The 21,766-nt window shown below is 32.1% G+C and overlaps 1 protein-coding gene across 1 annotated transcript in view; it reads left to right on the forward strand.

The window, feature by feature from the left end:
• The window catches only part of LOC134689935 (uncharacterized oxidoreductase TM_0325-like), a 34,792-nt gene extending 19,869 nt beyond the window's left edge, over window positions 1-14,923 (forward strand). Inside the window, exons 2-9 of the mRNA XM_063549901.1 lie at window positions 2,888-3,027; window positions 3,392-3,484; window positions 4,245-4,383; window positions 5,195-5,235; window positions 6,048-6,117; window positions 9,475-9,511; window positions 13,667-13,739; window positions 14,771-14,923. Of these exons, the coding sequence (XP_063405971.1) occupies window positions 2,888-3,027; window positions 3,392-3,484; window positions 4,245-4,383; window positions 5,195-5,235; window positions 6,048-6,117; window positions 9,475-9,511; window positions 13,667-13,739; window positions 14,771-14,923 (746 nt within the window). The remainder of the gene's footprint in view (window positions 1-2,887; window positions 3,028-3,391; window positions 3,485-4,244; window positions 4,384-5,194; window positions 5,236-6,047; window positions 6,118-9,474; window positions 9,512-13,666; window positions 13,740-14,770) is intronic.
• The last annotated feature ends 6,843 nt before the right edge of the window (window positions 14,924-21,766 follow it).

Consider the following 21,766-nt stretch of genomic DNA (forward strand, 5'->3'; position numbering starts at 1 on the left):
TTGTCATCCGCTTTATGATGTCAATTAATTTGTCGTGCTGATCATTCAGTCAAACCCTTTCAAATTATTTTATAGTCTGTTGTTATGTTGTACTTTTACACTTATGTCCTAGGCTACGAGAGGATTGTTTTATCCCATATGATTTTTTATGTATCTACATGTCCCACAACAGGAGACTGAAATTCATTGATTGCCATTGAATAGTGTCTGCAATATCTGTGTTTCTTCTATTGTTTATAGCAACAATCAGCCTGTTGATTTTTTTTGGGCATTGTTCCACTTTTGTTATACCTGGGCCTTATTAGTTTACTATATGGTACGGGTTTTGCTGATTGCTGAAGGTCATAAAATTACCTGCATTGGTCAAGCATAGTTTCTTTCATTGGCAATCACATCACTGTGTTTGCATAAATTTCAGTGGCAAATATTTCATGAGGTACTAGCTTCACGTGCGGTATCAAGATTTATGACATTTGAGGTTCTATTCTATATGCAGCTCCAAGATTGGTTTCAAGATTAATTACGGCAGATGTTTTAGCATTACTTCCTCGATATCAATTTTTCTTACAACATAATTCCAGTACCATGTCCGGTAGCAAGATTTATTATAGAAGACATTCTTGCTGCACGATTGGTAGCATAAATAAGTACAGAAGATATTCTTACGAGCCATGGTATACTTATATACGCACCTGTTTCAGTTAAATTGCTCCTTGATATTGCCAAAATGAAAATAAAGGTCAGTGATATTTATGCATGTTTACCTTACGATTACATCGATGTGCAACGTGTTCATGATGTTTCATATGATACGTTAATAACAATATAGCTGTAAGCTTGGACAACATGGACAAGTTAATCTTTTTTTTTTATATATTTTGTATTATGTCGTACACATTCGTCAAAACTCGGCCCAACTCGGCCGATTTCGTACCTTCATCGGATAGACGGAGTGTAGCGGAGTCTCCCGAGGATTGCCGATTGATCAGATAGAAGAAGAGAAGTGTAGTGACCCGATACTTTTCCGATTGAACACTGACAATTTCTGATTGAAAAACATGGCTAACTTTAGAGAAAAAGTTTTCCTTATAACAGGTAGGAATCATGTTCTGCTATCCGTCTAACTTTTCTAAAACATTTGAAAATTCTTAAATTTGTTGTATATTATTCAGTTGCAAATGCGTATGAATTGTTTTCATAGTAATATATTACTTACGGAAAGTCCTTGGCGATAATAATTACCTTGTCATAAAAAATATCAAGGAGACATTAATTTTAACTGAACTGACTTGATGAAATGACAATACAATTTTTTAAAATCTAGACATAAAAAAGGCACAGTTTCAAATTTGGTAGCCGACATAACGTTAAAACAGCGAATCAAAGAATTCAACTTTATTTATATCTAATATTGAACAATGCTATTGATTAAAAATAACCAATTCAATGCCTTTTTGTTCTCAAAATTTATCAGGAGAAGACAAAAAAACAGTCTTTTGTTTTAGAAGCATAGAAAGAACACTATTATTGATTAAATACTACTCTTTGCATTCCAGGCCTTTTTGTTTTTCCAAATAATTAATATTACTTATAATTAATAAGTTCCAAGTCAGTCGTCGGGTTCAAAGTGAAACATTTTGAAAGAAAAGAAAATTTTGCATCTTATAATCTTAATGATTGTATCAGGTGACAATACTTAAGCATGTTAAGATCCAGGCTAGAATGAGGCTTACACATAATAAGTTATCTAAATTAAGTCACGGACCCGCCGCTATCACAGGTGTGTTCTGATATAATATATAATGTAACAGGAAGTACAAATTATATTAAGCACAAGTTTTAAAAGGTTTTAATAACATTTTATCAAAATTTCAAATGAATAAAAAGACTATAGGGTACATGTCAATTAAATAGCAACCAAACAACAAAAATAACCCACTGACAAATATTAAAACATCGAGCAGTATTCAAGTGCATTTTTGTGACAGACCAATGCAAATATCAATCTTACCATAACGGACATCATATTTTTCAAACGTTAATTTATTAATATAATGTTGAGTGATGTCTTATCAAGATATATGATTACCAACGAATTGAACAGGAGCAACACGACGAATGTTATCAGTAGAACAGGAAATGTTGGCATTTGACACAAAAAATATTTTTTGAAGCTGTTCGTTTTGCTCAATATTTGATTTTAGAGTAAAATTGAGAATGAAAATGGGGAATGTGTCAAATAGACAAAAACCCGACCGTATTAAAAAAAACAACAACAGAATGTCACCAGCAGGTTTTCAATGCAGCGAGAAATTCCCGCATCCGGAGGCGTCCTTAAGCTGGCCCCTAAACAAAAATATACTAGTTCAGTGATAATGAACGCCATACTAATTTCGAAATTGTACACAAGAAACTAAAATTGAAACAATACAAGACTTACAAAGGCCTGTGGCTCCTGACTTGGGACAGGCGCAAAAATGCGTACTTTTTAATCGGTTGTTTGTCTATTTGAATTTTTCTTTTTACTATGTAACCGTCTGTAATCCGAAAAAAATGATATGTTTTCAACTGTCAATTAATTTGTCGTAGACTTGTTAACCTTTAATGTACACAACACTTCTTTTTTAAATGTGACATCAGTAAAAATAAGAAAAAGATCGCCATTCTAAAATTATTGTTTTTTTACAACATGCAGAGCTAGTTTGCGGATCTAGTGGTTTTGGGTTCGTGGACCGGAACCCCCTAATTCTATTTATTTATTTATATTCTTAATGTTTTTAATTATTTGAACATTTTAAACGTTTCATGATGTTCCGGCAGTTGCAACCCTCAGTTTTCAAAATGGCTGGTTCCGCACCTGTAGATTGTATTTCATTTGATATTTCAGGAGCACGTTCTGGTATAGGAGAAGCCACTGCTATCAAGTTAGCAGAACATGGTGCCAGCTTATTTTTAGTGGCTCTTGAAGAGGACAAACTGCAAATTGTACAACAAAAATGCATGGAAAAGGGTTTAGAAGAAGAAAAAGTAAGTAATTCAAATCTTGATATGAATAAGATTTTGTCTCTCATTTATTTAGATCATCAGAATGATTTTATAAAAGGTATACTCAATCTTGTTTTATAGAGTTTCATAGAAATTTAACTAAACTGACTACTGAAAATGAATTGTTGTTTCAATACTTCATTTGTATTTATGATTTCACAAAACAAAATTAAATCATACTTATTCTTTTTTTTTATTTCTAGTAGATAATGCCCCTTTAACCAATACATGGTTATCGCCGTCTTGCGTTTTTTGTTAACAAATTGAAATGTGTAGCCTTTTTTACTATGAATACTGATATATTATCACATGTAATGTATAGGCAGTTTACTTTTTATCTTCTTAGATAGGGTTTTGCAGTGGTGACTTATCTCAATCTGCATTCAGGGAAGAAATTGTACAGAACTTGATACAGAAATTTGGAAGATTGGATATATTGGTTTGTTTGATATTATACAAATATACCTTTTATTCACCATTACGAAAGAAAATATGATGTAACCACTAAAAAAGAAGCGACCAACAAAACTAAGTCAACATCCAGTTAATATTCGATCAACAGATACACACATTCATTATTCCTATATGACATAGTGCTAACATTGGAAATCATACCTTTTTTAATACAAGTTTTGTAATCGGAACGTATCATTTATTGATAAAACGTTAATGCTTTGGCAATAAAAAAAAACCACATCATATGATAGTACAGCGATTCATTCTGCCATACAAAAGCAGCGATAAGGTATCGACAAACTTGATCACAGAAAAACAGAAGCTATTAGGTTTTCATTGCAAAGTGTATCTAGTAAATCTGAGATAATTACACTGTTCTTGTTTTACAATGTATCAAAATAAATTGCTCTCATCGAATAAGAGAAAAGAGAAAATAATTATGTATTACTTTTATACAAATAAGATATATGTAGTCCCAAATATTTGTGGCTGACGCCCCCCAGATATGAACAGACTATATCGCATACACTGTGGATTCATTCTTATTCATGGGATATCAATTTTCGTGGATTTCGTGGGTATAATCAAACAACGAAATGCACATGTTCTATATGTTTGTGTGTAGACTTTGGCAAAACCACAATATTAAATGTCCACGAAATACAATGTTTAATGTTTACTGAATTCACGAAAATTGATACCCAAGAAAATAAAGGAAACCACATTATGTACATACGTTTTAGGCTGACATTGCAGGGTATGCCATGTTTTCTCATGTAAGTGAAACTAAGGAAGAGGATTACGATAAATTCCTCAATGTTAACCAGAAGGCGAAATTCTTCCTGGCACAACTATGCTTGCCTCATCTCAAAGAAACAAAAGGTTTGTTTGTATGGGAGGAAATTAATTCTTTCTAAATAGATATAGTAAGATGTTGTATGAGCCCAATGAGACAAATCTTCGTTCAAATAACAATTTATAAAAGTAAACCTTTATAGGTCTAGGTACGGCCTTCAACACGAAGTTTTGGCTCATACCAAACAGCAAGCTATAAAAGGCCCCAAAAACTACTAGACAAGTGTAAAAAAAAAGTTTTTATTTATATGAGGGAAAATTTGATTCTTTCTGGCAGAACTATGCTTGCCATACCTCAAAGAAACTAAAGGTTTGCTAGTTTGATAGATAACGTAATCTTTCTTGCGAAACTATGCTTGCCTTATCTCTAATAAACAAAATGTTTGCTATTATAAAGGACAACTATTTTGCTCTGGCACAACTATGCTTGCCTTATCTCAAGGAAATAAAATATTTGTTAGTAAGAGGGAAAACTATTGTTTTCTGTCACAACTATGCTTGCCGTATCTAAAAGAATCAAAATGTTTAGTAGTATAATGGAAAACTAAATTCTTTTTTTCGGTACTGTGCTTGTCTTATCTCGAAGTAACAAGTTTTGTTTTTCAATTTTCAAATGTTTTTGTACAACTTCATACTTTCAGGAGAATGTAACAAAAGATACATTGTAGGATAACTTTCATTGCATCAAAAATCGAGATTGATATACATTTTTCAATAACCAATATGGAATATATCACGTAATTTTAAACTGTTATGAAAAAAAATCGTTTCTTTTTAATAGATACATTCATAAAAATCGATCTAAATATATTTTAAGCAATTAAACTTTTTAATGTAGGTAATATAATCTACATGTCAAGTAACAGTTCCACGATACCGGTAAGTATATTTTATTCATAGTTTCATATTTCATGTAAATTCTTTAAATCAGGCATTATCAAATAAAAAATAAAATCGTACAGTTTTGTTCGAACACTGTGTTATTAAGAACGACACCCAACAACACAACAATAATGTGTGTGCAGTTGCATGCTGTTTAATTGCCATCTGAAAAGGCAAGCAGTTTCCTTGGAATTAAGTTAGTCTTTTATTTGCGCTTGCAAAATAAAGAAAGCCCCAAATGTTTGCATCATAGATTCTCTAATTTTTGTGCTATTTTCACATTTCCTGAACGATGCTAGAAAAATGTTTCTCCTCAATAGTGAAAAATCTGTTCTCGGCAAATTATTGGTTGAATTTTAATTATGACGTTAAATTTTATTGTTTTCATCTGCATTTTCTTAGTGTGACGTCATGAAAAAGGTGACCATGCCGGATAACGACACATAAAAAGTACACAACTTTCCTCAAATATTTGAAAAAGAGGGATAAAATTCATAAGATAAACAGATTCCACCACTGTAACTCGACTATCCACTCTCGACAGTTAGATTTAAAAAAAATAAAAAGCTCGGCAAGCCTTGCGCTATAAATAGTAAAATACTACTGTTTCGAGTGGACAAATATAGTATAACACTTGTTGCTGTTGTGGAATCTATATATAGATCATACAAGTACATGTGTAATGCATAACATATTTCACTCCTTAGTAACTTGGATACTTAAAGTGTAATATGAATTTTTATATATAATGCAAAATTATTATATAAAATTGAAATGTAAATAAAAAATCAATTGTATATGTTTTTCAGCAACCGAGAATAATAGTTTACTGCATGGTAAAAGCAGCTATTGATATGCTTACAAAATGTCTAGCCAAAGGTAACATATATTTAGTGTACAGTAATATGTCTAAATGAATAAGCGGGAATTGCCGGTTTCGTTAAACAATCAAGATCATTGGTACATTTTCTGTCTTGTAATTGATTGCATTGTCTATTTAAAAGAAAAGACTTTCAACAATTTATTTTGGGATGGTACAATGCTTGACATCATTTTATCTGTTGTTTAACTGTTCATTTTTTCTTATCTAAAGGTTATTTAAATAAGTTTTGCAATAATGTTTATAACATAGTATTCCCTGGTTATGTCTATCCGTCTACCAAATTATTGGTCTTTTCCGTTCGAAAACTTTGTTTAAAATCTCCCCTTTTATCCAAAAAATGTGTTACGAGGATTCAGTCGAGGCAATGGGCTTAGCGCGAGAAGAAAGATATAAACACTCTTTCCGAATGGATTAAAGCGGTGAGGTCGTTGTTCAAATCAGAATTAAGAAAATGAATGGGTCTTTTAATGCCCATTCTATGTCAATCTTAAAAAAAACAGATGTTGCAAAACATTTAACCTACCTCCAAGACAAATATGTTGTTGTCCCTGAAGATAAAGACCTAAAGAATATCGTTTGTGTATGTAAAATGCATTACATTAACTGCTCGATTAAAGAATTAAGTATTGACAATGTACTTGGAAACTCAACTTATACCCTCACGACACTTACCAAAGAGGAAATCCTGGACAGTTATAGGTCTGTTCTATGTTCCTTTGGAATTTCAACCTGAGACGAAGAACTTGATTTTCCATCTCTGTATTGAATACCTAAACTTCATCAGTGGCCTTACAAACAACATTATATTGCTGGGTCTTTCAAGTGCTCCACGAAACTTTTTCTTAATTATACCCCACGCAACGAGTTGTTTTTTGACCCGTCCGTCCGACTTTCCGTCCGTAAGTCCGTCCGTCAGTACTGTTTCTTGTCATCGCAACTCCTCTCAAACCACACAACAGAATTTCACGAAACCTTTTCAAATAATAAGGACACGATATGTAGTTGTGCATATCGACGGGAAATTGCGATTCAGTATTTTTTGTAGGAGTTACACTCCTTTGAACTTATTTACTTTGATGTACTACTGCAACAGTTTGTCATCACAACTCCTCTCAAACCACACAACAGAATTTCACGAAACCTTTTCAAATAATAAGGACACACTATGTAGTTGTGCATATCGACGGGAAATTGCGATTCAATATTTTTTGTAGGAGTTACACCCCTTTGAACTTATTTGCTTCAATGTACTACTGCAACAGTTTGTCATCGCAACTCCTCTCAAACCACACAACAGAATTTCACGAAACCTTTTCAGATAATAAGGACAAACTATGTAGTTGTGCATATCGACGGGAAATTGCAATTCATTTTTTTTCTAGGAGTTATGCTCCTTTGAACTTATATACTTTAATGTACTACTGCAACAGTTTGTCATCGCAACTTCTCTCAAACCACACAACAGAATTTCACGAAATCTTTTCAAATAATAAGGACACACTATGTAGTTGTGCATATCGACGGAAAATTTCGATTCAGTATTTTTTGTAGGAGTTACACTCCTTTGAACTTATTTACTTTGATGTACTACTGCAACAGTTTGTCATCGCAACTCCTCTCAAACCACACAACAGAATTTCACGAAACCTTTTCAAATAATAAGGACACACTATGTAGTTGTGCATATCGACGGGAAATTGCGATTCAATTTTTTTTCCTAGGAGTTACGCTCCTTTGAACTTATTTACTTTGATGTACTACTGCAACAGTTTGTCATCACAACTCCTCTCAAACCACACAACAGAATTTCACGAAACCTTTTCAAATAATAAGGACACACTATGTAGTTGTGCATATCGACGGGAAATTGCGATTCAATATTTTTTGTAGGAGTTACACCCCTTTGAACTTATTTGCTTCAATGTACTACTGCAACAGTTTGTCATCGCAACTCCTCTCAAACCACACAACAGAATTTCACGAAACCTTTTCAGATAATAAGGACAAACTATGTAGTTGTGCATATCGACGGGAAATTGCAATTCATTTTTTTTCTAGGAGTTATGCTCCTTTGAACTTATATACTTTAATGTACTACTGCAACAGTTTGTCATCGCAACTTCTCTCAAACCACACAACAGAATTTCACGAAATCTTTTCAAATAATAAGGACACACTATGTAGTTGTGCATATCGACGGAAAATTTCGATTCAGTATTTTTTGTAGGAGTTACACTCCTTTGAACTTATTTGCTTCAATGTACTTCTGCAACAGTTTGTCATCTGAACTCCGCTGAAACCACACAACAGATTTTCATGAAATTTTGTAGATAATAAGGACATACTATTTAAATGTTCATATTGGCAGGAAATTTTACTTTTTCTTATACAATTTTTTTTCTAACACTTATTTAATTTCTCCAATGACAATGTGGGGACGTGGGGATGTGAGCGTGCTCACTTATGTTCTTTAATTACTCACATGTTAATCAGCAATCAAAGACGGGCTTCAAAATTATTGTGCAACTGCCTATTCAAGGGGGGGGGGGGGGGGCGTGAATCAGATACTTAATAATTATTCCAAAGATCTTTTAGAGTACAAAATTGACAATGAGGGGTGGTTGAAAACATAATTTTACGACAATAGAGGTGATTTCAGCTTTCCAATTGTGAACTTGCCATTTCTTAGTAGCAAAATTCCAACAGCAACTGCATACAGGGTATATATCTACAAATTAATACGATGTATCCGTACTTTCATTTCCTATCATGATTTTCTTGATAGAGGGTTGCTACTGACAAGGAAGCTATTAAACCAAGAGTTCCAAATGGTGAAGTTGAAATCATAATTTCGTACCTTTTACGGACGCCATCACGAGTTGGGTGACCGTTATGGAATAACCATTTCACGAATGATATGGGATATGTTCCTTACGTCGAAATTACAATCATCTTCCCTTTTGTGAATGTCACATACCGAACTAGACTATTTACCGGATTTGTTATCACATAAGCAACATGACGGTTGCCACATGTGGCGCAGGATCTGTTTACCCTTCCGGAGCACCTGAGATCAACCCTAGTGTTTGATGGGGTTCGTGTTGCTTATTCTTTAGTTTTTTATGTTGTGTCATGTGTTCTATTGTTTGTCTGTTTGTCTTTTTCAAATTTTAACCAGGCGTTGTCAGTTTATTTTCGATTCATGAGTTTAACTGTCGCTCTGGTATCTGTAGTCCCTCTGTTTGAAAACACTAGATGTTAACTTAAAACATATATCGGGCTTAGCTGAATTGATGCATACAGTTAATGAACAAATCATTGAAAAAATTATTGATTAAATAAATTTATTTCAGAATTAGGAGCTCACGGTGTAAGAGTGAATGCTATCAAGTAAGTTCTAATTACATTAGTAGTGGGTGATGTGGTACCAAGTTCCTTGATTTGTAATCAATAAACAGTTAACCTTCAGTGCCAGAAATTTAAAAATCAATTAACTGAAAAGATGTGCTTTCAATACACAATATTTTTCTCCATTTTCTTTAGAAGTCTGAGATTTATTTCAAAGTTTTGAAAATAACCTTCTGACGACAGTTAAAAAAATACCGCAATTTATTCAGTTGTAGATTTCTGTTCAGAGTGCAAGATAATACAGGATAAATTACAAATGTACACACTACTCATGTATTAATGTATACCATATGGTGACCTCTAGATGTTGTTTTTGGGTTTGTGTTATTTAATGGCTTGGGTTGCTGTTTCATTTTGATAATCCTTAAAATCCATTTATTCGTGTTTTAATCATATTTATTCATAAGATTAAACTTCTATTCAGGTCAATGATTACAATTGAATAGATTTGGGAGGCTCATAAAAAGTTCACATTTTTATAGCTGACTATGCAGTATGAACTTTGCTCATTGTTGAAGAACGTACGGTTTCCTTTAGTTGTTCATTTCTATGTCATGTTTGTCTCTTGTAAAGAGTTGTCTCATTGGCAATTTTACCACAACTTCTTTTTATGATGTCGGAAAACAAAACAAAATCATAAAAAGGAGAACCTTCAATATGCTAAAGGATGTATTTTGTCCAGACAGAAAAACTATATACAATACCATTTTTTTTAAATTTGTGATTTGGCAAAAACGATTGCATCAATAGCGAGATGACTGGACACATTACCTATAGCCTCTTCAGTCCTAGCTTTGGGTTTGTTTTTGTTCCTCTACGATTTCAAAGCAAGTCACTTTTATAATCTTGTACTTTTACATGTTTTATATACTTTCTCCTTAGTTTTACATGATGTTTTTTTTACAGGGGAGAGGGTGGCAAGTTGCGATTGAAATCCAAATACTTCTCTCATTGTTAATAACTATAGATATATTTTTCATCAAAGCGCGATGCATTGAGATGTTGCTGTTGGAATATATATAGCTCTCCTATACATTTGATATATATACGGTTTTTTAGTTCTTATTTTATTTCCTAGAGTTGTTTGATATTCTTTTTAACTTTGAACTGACTATTTACGACATCTGAAAATTCCAAACCTCCGTAGTTATATAAGCGGCAATATGTGAAATATGCATAAAGCGTAAATTCTAGGCAATAAGCCAATACCTTAGCAGACAGTTTATTGTCTACATGATCATGATGATGATACATGTAGGTAGTATTCCTCAATCCTAGAATTAAAGATTAAACCTGCTAAACATATCAATTTAATCCACCTGTACTCTATTGTTTAACTTGTTTTTATAAGATAGATTTCGCTACTAATCCTTTCCTTAACCATGTTAAATACTTTTTATTTATGTTACAATTTTCACACAGTGAAAGAAATAGTTCGATGATATTACGAGCAATATTTGCATTGTCAAAATTAAGTTATTGAACACCTACAGTCTTCGTCGATATGATACGTGTAGGTGCCTTTTCAACAGTACCATACAGTAGCTGTAGGAAACCATAAAGGAGTAGGTTCAGTAAGACCCCTTTTTTGGCCCCAAAGTATAGCAGTTTTTTTTTATAATTGTGAACATGTAATCTGTTAGCTATTTACTGGAAAGTAGAATTCTTCTGCTAAATAAATATTGGCTGTTTTTGACAAGTTAATGCCCATATATCGGATACTAACATCATTAAGTCATGCTAAATTACTGAAATCTTCACAATTTTAAGCATTTTAGATAAATTTTAGACGGTTTCCGTCTTAAATAAAAGTGGCCGTATTCGTGTCCATTCATAATATTTAAATGTAAGTTGTATTTGATTGTTATACATAACATATATAAAGGTTGAGAGTGAACACTGATGCGGATACTTTCAATCTTGGCAAAAACCTTCTGAAAAGTGACGTTTTATGGCATATTTGATAGATTTTTCATATTTAAGCTTGAATAGAAGCTCTTTTAATGACAAAATCAAAATGTATCTAATGGCGAAAGGCTATTGTGGGGTGTCTGTCCATCAGACATGTTTAGCGAACTTGTCTTACCTCTTTTTACGGATCAGCGAGCAACGTTTTACTTTGTACTTTTTTGGCTTTATATATAATTATTCTGATATAAGCGGCAATGATCCATCTTATGTAGACGAAACGCGAATTTGAATTATAATCCTGGTACCTTAGATAACTATTTAAGAGGGTCCCAACACTTTGCATAAAATATATTTGGCAGCCTCGTTTCAATCTAAAAAATAACAAAACACTAACTTTGACCTGTTCACAAATTATAATATCCTCAAGAAATTTTAACCTCACATATTGCAGAAATATTTCATTGGATGCATGGCAGTTTGACAAACTTTTAAATAGTATACCATAGAGGAGCTTGAATGCTATAAGACTAAAACCGCAAGCTGATTATTAAACAGTTGAATCCCTTGGGTGTTATGTAACCCATTTAGTCAGTTTCTCATTTATTATGATTATTAGCCAATCGGTAATTTGTCTGTAGAATGGATTTACATTGATAAGGTGAACATGGCAGGCTGACAGAAATAAACTAATCCTCGAATGGTGTCTTTCACAGCACTACATGTAACATTGATTTTGATAAATAAATGGGAAAATATCGCTGTCGAGTTATGGGCTTGCATCATGTCGATCATTAAATTTGTGCTCAACAGAATGCTATGACATCTTTACATCAAATCATTTAAAGATGCCATGGCTCATTAATTCTTAGTCTTAAAAACATGATATATGTTTCTTTATTGATATTGGTTTACTAACTAGCTTCAAAATACTCCAATACGCTAGATGATTGTTTGTGTTTTTTGAAGTGTTGTAAGTTGCATCAATCTTTATATCGATCTACTGAGTCAGGCTCTTTCCAACTGATATTTACTGTTGTTCTAATAATGTTCTGTTACCCAAGGGTACAAGTATCCATGCTCTCATAAACATGTTTACCCTACCACATTCTGAATGCGACAGGACGAAAAAACTAACTTTCCCATCCAATATACATACATGATTTATAGCAATACTTTCTAAAATTGTCCAGTTATAAATTTTGTAATTATAAAGAAATTAAGGTTTCAATTCCCTCAGGCAAACTTGACTTTAGATAGATTTGGCTATTTTTTTAGGTTATTTTTGTCATATAGCTCTTCGATTGTTTCAGTTATAATAGATCCTTGGCCTACAAATATTTGGCTTTTAGCGTTCCTGATGAAAGTAAATCCAGTTAAGAGTTTCGGAAGTATGAAATGTATATAACGTCTTGTTTTCAATTGTATTGCACAAGTTACATTTTCAAGGGACATAACGAGAAGAAAGATATTCAAAGGAGTATGTTCGATAAGGTCCTAAAATGGCCCCCTTTTTTAGCGTAAATTTCAAATTCGTATTTATTGACCAATATCACGATAAACATAGATAATGCATTGACTACATAGGATATAAGCCATTTTGTTGAAAAAGTTGTAATCTTATTGACTTTTGACGACAAAAACAATAAAAATGGGTAAATTTCCATAGATTGTTGGACAGGAAACGTAGAGCGCATACGTCAACAACAAAGATCTTTTAAAGTAATGTTTTTAAGACATTTTTACATGTCTTATTTGAATATTAAGCTTGTCGACGCCTGCGCTCTATGTTTCCTTGTCCTTTATTTGGTTGAAATCCAGCTGATTTTGTCAAATTTCAGCAAAATCCCCTATCTTGACCTTTTTGGGATGTAAAAATCAACGTGTTAGAATTAAACTTTGACAAAAACAGTTCTGTATAACTTTCTCACATGTCTTTAAGGCAACTTAAAACAATTATTGTCTTTTAACTATGAACTTTATAATTGGGGCCAAATATGGCCCCTACCGAACTTACTCCTTTGATGAAATATGTTGACAATAATAAGATTACAATATTATAACAAATGCTGACTTTTTTCGTTCTATTATTTAGTTTTTCTTTTCTGATAATTGATTTCGTATACATACATGTACTTAAATATAATCTTTTTTATTACTAAATATTTATTCATGTTTTGTTGTCATACTTAATATGTAACTCCATTGTATTTTATTATTAAATTGTAGTCCAAGCTTCATTGATGGTACCAATATTCTTGTTAATAGTGGTTTGCAGGCTACAGAAGAAGACCAAAAACAGGTTTTATGCACATATTGTTCTGTCAATAAATCATGAATAGATTCGATCTAATAGTCGAATTCGCTGTAATTCACACTTGATATTGATATGATTCCCTGTCCTGGTTTTGATGTCTTTAAAGTCTTTTTTGTTTTGATTTATTACATGCATCCCATCAACGTTTTACATATGTAAGCCTTTGGATTCACAGAAACATTATTTTTCGTAATGCGAATCTTGGTTCAAGTGCATTGAAATAAGTACTTATGTTATCTCATTACCCTCTGAAAAAAAATGCGGTGAACGGATTTTCAGTGTTTTGACTTTGGTCTCTCTTTTATCGAGATACTAACATACATTTTAAATTTTGGCTTCAAGACATTACGTCTCGAACGCACCTAAAGCAGATTGTAAAAAAATGATATAAGAAACTTAATACTTTTGTTAAGAAAATTCTACATCTATTGAAGTAAATATTCTATGGAACAAACCAATATAATAGCACTTAAACTTTATTTAAAGGAGAACTTATTAATAGAAAAAAATATATTCTATAAAAATAAATTACTCAGTAGGGCAGAATTCTGCTGGTAACCCTGGACTCCTTTAACACCATAAAAAAAACCCAAAAAAACCAAATAGCCTCCACATATAATGTATATATATATATATTTCATATCCTAACAGCCTCTGTCTTAAAATCATTATCTGCAAAGTATCAAACTAACACAGCTGTGTCTATTAAATATATTATATATCTTCTTTTTAGTGTGTATAACTATTATGCATACACATGTGTGTAACTTATTATGTTCATGTGCAAATAAGAAAAAAAGAATTTTTTTATCAAAACCTGTGCATTTGTTATACAGAAAATTATGTAATGTTAACGCGAGGCCGGGATAAGGTACCGCTACTTGATGATTTAAACTAACAAATGTACCGATGTCAATAAAAAAAAGAAAAAAAAGAGATATTTTCCGAAATCCATGTCAACCAATTACGATACTTATGCATATTTCAATGCCTAAAATTTCCCTCTTGCATTGTAGTATGCAGAAAAGGCAGCAAGACAAGCTCACATCAAAAGGGCGGGAACACCAGCAGATGTTGTTTCTCTCTTGCTCTTCTTGGCGTCAGATGAAGCATCGTACATTACCGGAAGTATCAACAATGTCGATGGTGGAAAACATTTATATCCTTGAACAATATCCTTCCATCTCTCATATAATAAAGATTTCAGACTTTTAGTGTAGTTAACAACCATAATATATCTCATAGAACATAAAGACGTTATAACGAAGAAAGATCTTTTTACACCAGACATTTTGCGAAACATTATGCATACTAGTCTTATGTTAATCTTATTAGTAATCATAAAGACTTAAGAACTGTTTGTAAGTGTTTATTAAGTTATTCTGGTTTTATAAGGTTTTCAGAACTAGTTACTTTGAGAGGTATCGAAATAACGATTCATTCTACACACACAAATTTATATTTCGCGAAGAGTAAAACGGATATTAACAGAGAAGGGAGGTATGTAGGTATTTCTAGAACTAATCTAGCAGCTTGTTCGCTCAATGTTATAACGATATCTCAAACTAACTAGTTTAACATCAAATTCTGATGAATTTATTTTTAGATCTTTTTTTTTTCTTTTCCAAATTTGATAAGTCTTATAAACTTATATTTAGGAGTACAGGAGCTCGGGAAATACTACTTTAGAGCCTACAGATTTAAGCCTAGATAGGAAAGGAAAATATAATCCAGATATATTTTCCGTATAAGAGGGGCATCAGCTGCTGCAGCGGCTGGTGTAGAGGACACAATTTCTGTAACAAATAATATTGAAATAAATTATGTACTTTTTATCCTTTCTTTATTTTTCGAAGCTTCACTGCTTACTTTCATGCGAACTGATCCCATACAAAGGTGTTGTATTCATTTGTAAATTATTTATGTTCGCTTGAAGTTATAAATTAGAACATAAATACATGTATCAAAGTTATGTAAACCTGTATGTAAATATTACTACGTGTATTTGTTTATCCATTTACACGTGTTGAAATTATACGATAGGATATTTGTTTTTCGTTGTTCGAGTTTGAACTGACCATTATATTTGAATAAGTTTAATTCAAATGTTTGGTGCTATACTTTTTGCGGTTTTGTAAATAAAAGACATTGTCATTCGATGTTTGCATTTGTCATGTTTGGTGCAATAAAGTTTTCCACCCTCTAACCCGACTAAATGTAATTTTCTTGTGTTATTTGTTATTATAGTGAATAATAATGTGTGTAAGAAAAGAATATTTTTGTATTCATAATATGGATTTAGATATCGATAGGTTAAATGTTTCGTGCCATTTAAGTTAAAACAGTTATAAATACTAAATGTTAATGCAATTCTCTATCCGATTAAAAGAGCCTCTAGCTCAATATTTAAGGTGATACCTAACACTTTACTAAAATAAATCCGGCTCGTTTAATTTTATTAAAATTTGACAAAGTATTTACTTTGACTCTTTGACAAAAATGTAAATATTTCAAAACATTGGAACCAGGCGTTTAATCAGAAATATTACACTGGTTATGTAGTAATTTGACAAACACTTATTTTGATCATTGATAAGCTTAATATGCCCATAAAAACACAACGTCATTAAAACGTTTTGCTGATTTTACAGAGTTATCTCCCTGTAGTGTTAGGTACCACCTTAACTTCAATTTTGTCAATTCTCTGTGTAGCTATTTGACCTTATCCCGTGACTTCACTCTTTTGTCGTGTTTCCGGAATTTTTATCTAAACATGCAGTATCAAACGAATCGTTCTCTGACAGTCGAACATTCATTTGAAACCCGCTTCTTGCTCTAGTTTAATTTGGCTCGTTTTATTTTCATTAAATTGTATTTACTTTGACCCTTAAACGAGAAAAAAACAAACCGTTTTGAGAGAAAAAAAAATACACTGGTTATATAGCAGCATGATAAACACCGATTTTGATCATTGAGAAGCTTACTATTCCCTAAATAACACAACGTCATTAATAACTTTAGTTTTTACAGAGTAATCTCCCTTTTGTGTTAGATACTACCTTAAGACGTTTAGTAGCAAAAAGTTTACAACCAAGAAGAACAAAGAATGCCAACAAGCAATGACATCTTTATGTTGGTCATAAAGGGGAAAATAAGGAATATTATCTCTGTAGAATGGCATAATCTGTTAGAAAACAGAAAAGTTAAGAATTTCCACTACAGTTTGTAATTTCCAGTTCCTAAAGGATTTATGATTCAAATATATGATAAGCTGTTTAAAGGCATCAACACAATATCATTCAAACTTCCAATTCCGTCTGAGATGACGTACGTACGAAATATTTATTAGGGAATAACGTTTTGTATGCAAGATATGAATGTTTGTGACCTTCTAGGGTCGGAAACACATTAACTGACTGCGGATATAATGAAACAAACTGTATATTTCATAAACAAGTTCTAGCATATATTAAATACTCATTGATACAATGTGTTTTGTAAACTAAATGTGTAATATAATTTCTTGTGTACAAACATCATTAAGGGTTTGTATTTGTCAACTAATGTTCTTTGGCTTTTGATTTTTGCTGCTCATATGTTGTTGCATAAATGCATTACCCATGTGGTGATTTTTCAAAAGATATAATGATTTTTTTAAGCCAAAAGACAAAATGAATAACAAACTTTATTATGACATCAGCAATTTGTAAATACGTTAGATGTCAGCATAGTTAGACGAAACACCGACTTTTTAGTCTTTCTTTATCGTTATATTTGTGTAAGGATCTTAGACTTGTCTCCCATTGGAAGTTGCGATTCAAATTCTTCATAATGTTGTTGACTGATGAACACATATAACTGAAACAAGATACAGGTTAATAATGAACATGATAAAGTTAAAGTGTCAAACACAGATAAGATGTGTTCGATTCAGTAAAAAAAATTTAATATTAATGATCTTTGCCATTATCAAACGACCCAAATCAACAAGCGTAGTCATAATGAAGCCGCTTTATAAGCTTGGTATGTATTTTCTAAACTCGCTCAAACCACCTCCCCAATTCCTTAACCAAACCTCAAACAAATCCTGCATATATGCTATAGCTTACTACTGGCGATCAAAATTGATACGCCAAATGTGCTTACCCTTCCGTAGCAACCGAGATCAACCACTTTCTTTTATGGGGTTCCAGTTGCTAAGTCTTTAGTTTTCTATGTAATGTCTTGTGTACTATCATTTGTTTGTTTGTCTTTTTCTTTTTTTTCGCCATGGTATTGTCAATATATATATGAAGATGTGGTATAAGTGCCAATGAAACAATTCTCTATCCAAATAACAATTTATAAAAGTAAACCATTATAGGTCAATGTACGGTCTTCAACACGGAACCTTGGTTTCTTGTCGATCTATGAGGGTGACTGTCCCTCTTTTATCTTTCGCCCTTCTTTTACAATGATTGCATTCGTTTATTATCTATGATTAGACGAACAAGAATATGCTAAGTATACAAAATATATTTTCCAAGTGATATTTTAGATATTGATACAAACATTCATTCGGGAATTTCCGTTAGTACACAACAGGGACAAGACTTCATCATAATATATAGTAGAACTTTACAGAGACACGTGAACGTGTGAAACATTTTTTTAGCGTGACATTTAACATAAAACTTTGATAATTTGGTGCGTTATTTATAAAGCAAATCACAAATTAATCCCTAACATAATGATTGAATTAATTGGCGCGCAATGTATTTAATGCTCTATTCTGAATAGTTTCTGACTTGATGAATTCAGCTTTACGATTTTTTTTTATTCAGTATATTTCGGCATTTCATTTGGAAGAGGTCCCTCTATGTTCAATGTAGTTTAGATACATGTTTCAGTGATGCAGGGGTAGTATAAGTATTATTATACCAAAATTATTTATTAACGAAGCAGTGCCAACATGAACAACAATGCAATTGCGATAGTGTGATAGTGGTAATGGAAGTTACATCATTAGAAGCTTTTATATTAGTGATGATGTTTTAGCTGATTTGATATTATGGTTCCATAATATTTTTGGTTGGTGTGTTTTTTTGGTTCTTACTTCACTTGCAAAACTTGGCGGTATCTTTCTTTTCCTTTTTTAACCTTAAAGTGCTGAATGGTAAACCTTTTACCGCCAGCAAGAAAATTGTCGACTCATTTTCATTGAAGTCTGGTTCATATAAACTTCGCCTGGAGAGGAAAAGTTGGTAGACCAGTGATAAGTATAAACAAACTACTTGAATCAATCATCAATTTTTGCTCACGAATACACATTTTAATAAGAGGACGTTGCAAATGTGGCTGTGATGATGAATGTTGTTGTATTCCGTTGATTCCTACAATTTATTTTAACAATTTTAATGGACTTTTCTTTTAAAACTGACCTAGAGTTTGTACTGTGTGTTTTACATTCTTAATTTTAAATATATGAGGCGAGACTGACTGCAATAGTATTACCGAAAGTGGTAGATATGATATGTTATTTGTTGTTATTAAGTGTATTATTATTTTTGATAATGGTAGTGATGTTTTAATTGCAATATTTGCTCATATTACAAATCATAAAAATAAATATACTCGTCTTTCCCCAACAACTTGGAATATCTCTATCTTGTTTCTAATATGCCTGAGTGTTTCCAAGATCGAATGAACATCTTTTGTCCACTTAGACAATAGCACAATTCTGGTAGAATACCTGTCAAAACAATAACACGTGAAGTTTGTATCATTCCATGATTTAATGATATGTTTTGTACAATCTTAAAAAGATTGGGATAGTAGGTCAAGAGGACAACACAAATTCTTAACTTAATTTGTTGTCATAACATTATGATAAATCAACAATTTATCTATTCTATAATATATATATATATATATATACAACACAGCTGAAATCAAGAGGATATAAAACCAAAAACATCACAGACGCTTTTGATAAAGCCAAAGAAAAAGATCGAGCTAGCCTCATGGAATACAAAGATAAGACGACCCGTGCAGATAGAATTCCGTTTGTTTTAACCTTCCATCTCGATTTGACAAATATTTCATCTACTATCCAAAAGCACTGGCGTCTTATCAAAATGACTCTTCTTTAACATAAATTTTCCATGACCTCCTGTTATTGCCTATCGCAGACCCAAAAATCTCAAAGACATACTTGTGACACCAAAAGTAAAGAAACAAGAAACGTCTTAATTTGGCTGTTACAAACAATGCGGTAGAAGTAATTGTAACTGCTGTAAAGCTACCAACACTGACCACTCTTTCAGCAGCACAGTAACAAAGCAGCGATACAACATCTATGTTTAATCTCATTGCAAAACGGAAAATAGTATCTATATTTTTACTTGTGGAACTTGCAAGCTGTAGTATGTTGGTGAAACAGAAACCACATTCAACATCAGACTTAACAATCACCGGTCGTTCTATACAAATGAAGAAACTGTCCAATTACGGGACACCTCTTAAGAACAGGACATACCTTTGATAATATCACCTTTCAAATAATTGAGGTAAACCGAAATTGGGACTCCAAAACGAGAAAACAGAGAAAAAGGTTCTGGATGCATCAGCTACGTACTCTTGAATCTAATGAACTTAATGAGAGGAATGAAAAACAGTTCTACCCAAAACCAAAGAAATAAATCATGAATTTTAATTCTATTTAACTAAAACAACGATTTGTTTAAATTAAAAAATTGTTATGTACAATAAACGGCAAAAAATATGTTGTTTATACGCTATCAATCAATATGTTAATTTTTTTCACGATTTTTGTGTAGCTCAAGCTCAAAAATATTTTTTTGTCATGCATCCGATTTCACCTTCACATAGATAGATGCACACGCCCGATGAAGCTAATTTTTTTAGCGAAAAATATATAAAATATAACAACTAATTTGTAACACTCATTAGTGTGTTAAAGTTACATTCTTAGACACTCATATAATTTTATTTAGTAACTGCATCAGTTATTTACAAACTGATCCACACCTAGAAAGATTGCATGCCGATTGTTGCTATTTTTAGACACAATAGATATATGTTATATAAAGAGATTTTATAACAATCTACGGTTTGCATAAGTATGAATTATTCTAAATGATAAGGATGTTCTTATCCCAGGACGTGACCGTAGTGTGCACTTTTTGGAATTTTTGGTCCTCAATACTGTTCTTTTTTCTTTTTTTGGCTTTCGGACTTTTTTCATCAGAGCGTCACTGGTTAGTCTTGTGTAGACGAAACACACGTTTAAATTTTAAACCTTGCAACTTTTGTTAGCCATCATTCGTGTGTTTCTCTGTCCTATATGTTCTACCATTTATTGAAATTGTAGTCCTATCATGTAATGTTGTCATTTTAGTGTTATATTCACCATTGCACTAAAAGCGGGAGGTTTGGCATGCCATAAAATCAGGTTCAACCCAACATTTTTTTTATTTAAATGTCCTGTACCAAGTCTTGAAAATGACCATTGTCATACTATAGTTCGTTTCTGTGAGTGTGTTACATTTAAAATGTGTGTTTCTGTTGTGTCGTTGTTCTTCTCTTATATTTGATGTGTTTCCCTTATTTTCAGTTTTTTTGCTTTTCTGTCAATCGATTTATAAATTTCGAACAGCGGTTTACTACTGTTACTGTCATCACATCTTAATTTTAAATTTATTTAACACTATTCTTTACGGAGTTTTATTTCAAATGAGCTCATCTTAGGACAACATGTATTTTCCTTTTCTTTTTTTATTTTGAAATAGGTTTTATTTCATCAAACTATTTAATAAAGTATCAAAATATAATTTAAAAGTAAGTAGTGAATATATAGTATTTTTGTGAAATTGATAAAATTACGATTATAAGTTATTGAAAATGTTGATGAATACAGATTACTGCACTGAAGATGAATATCGAAGTTTGTGCACTACTAAACATGTAGTTCCTATCTTATTCTCTATTTAGCTGACCTTAACCAGACGCAG

Source organism: Mytilus trossulus, chromosome 11 (genome assembly GCF_036588685.1).
Source record: "Mytilus trossulus isolate FHL-02 chromosome 11, PNRI_Mtr1.1.1.hap1, whole genome shotgun sequence".
Taxonomy (NCBI): domain Eukaryota; kingdom Metazoa; phylum Mollusca; class Bivalvia; order Mytilida; family Mytilidae; genus Mytilus; species Mytilus trossulus.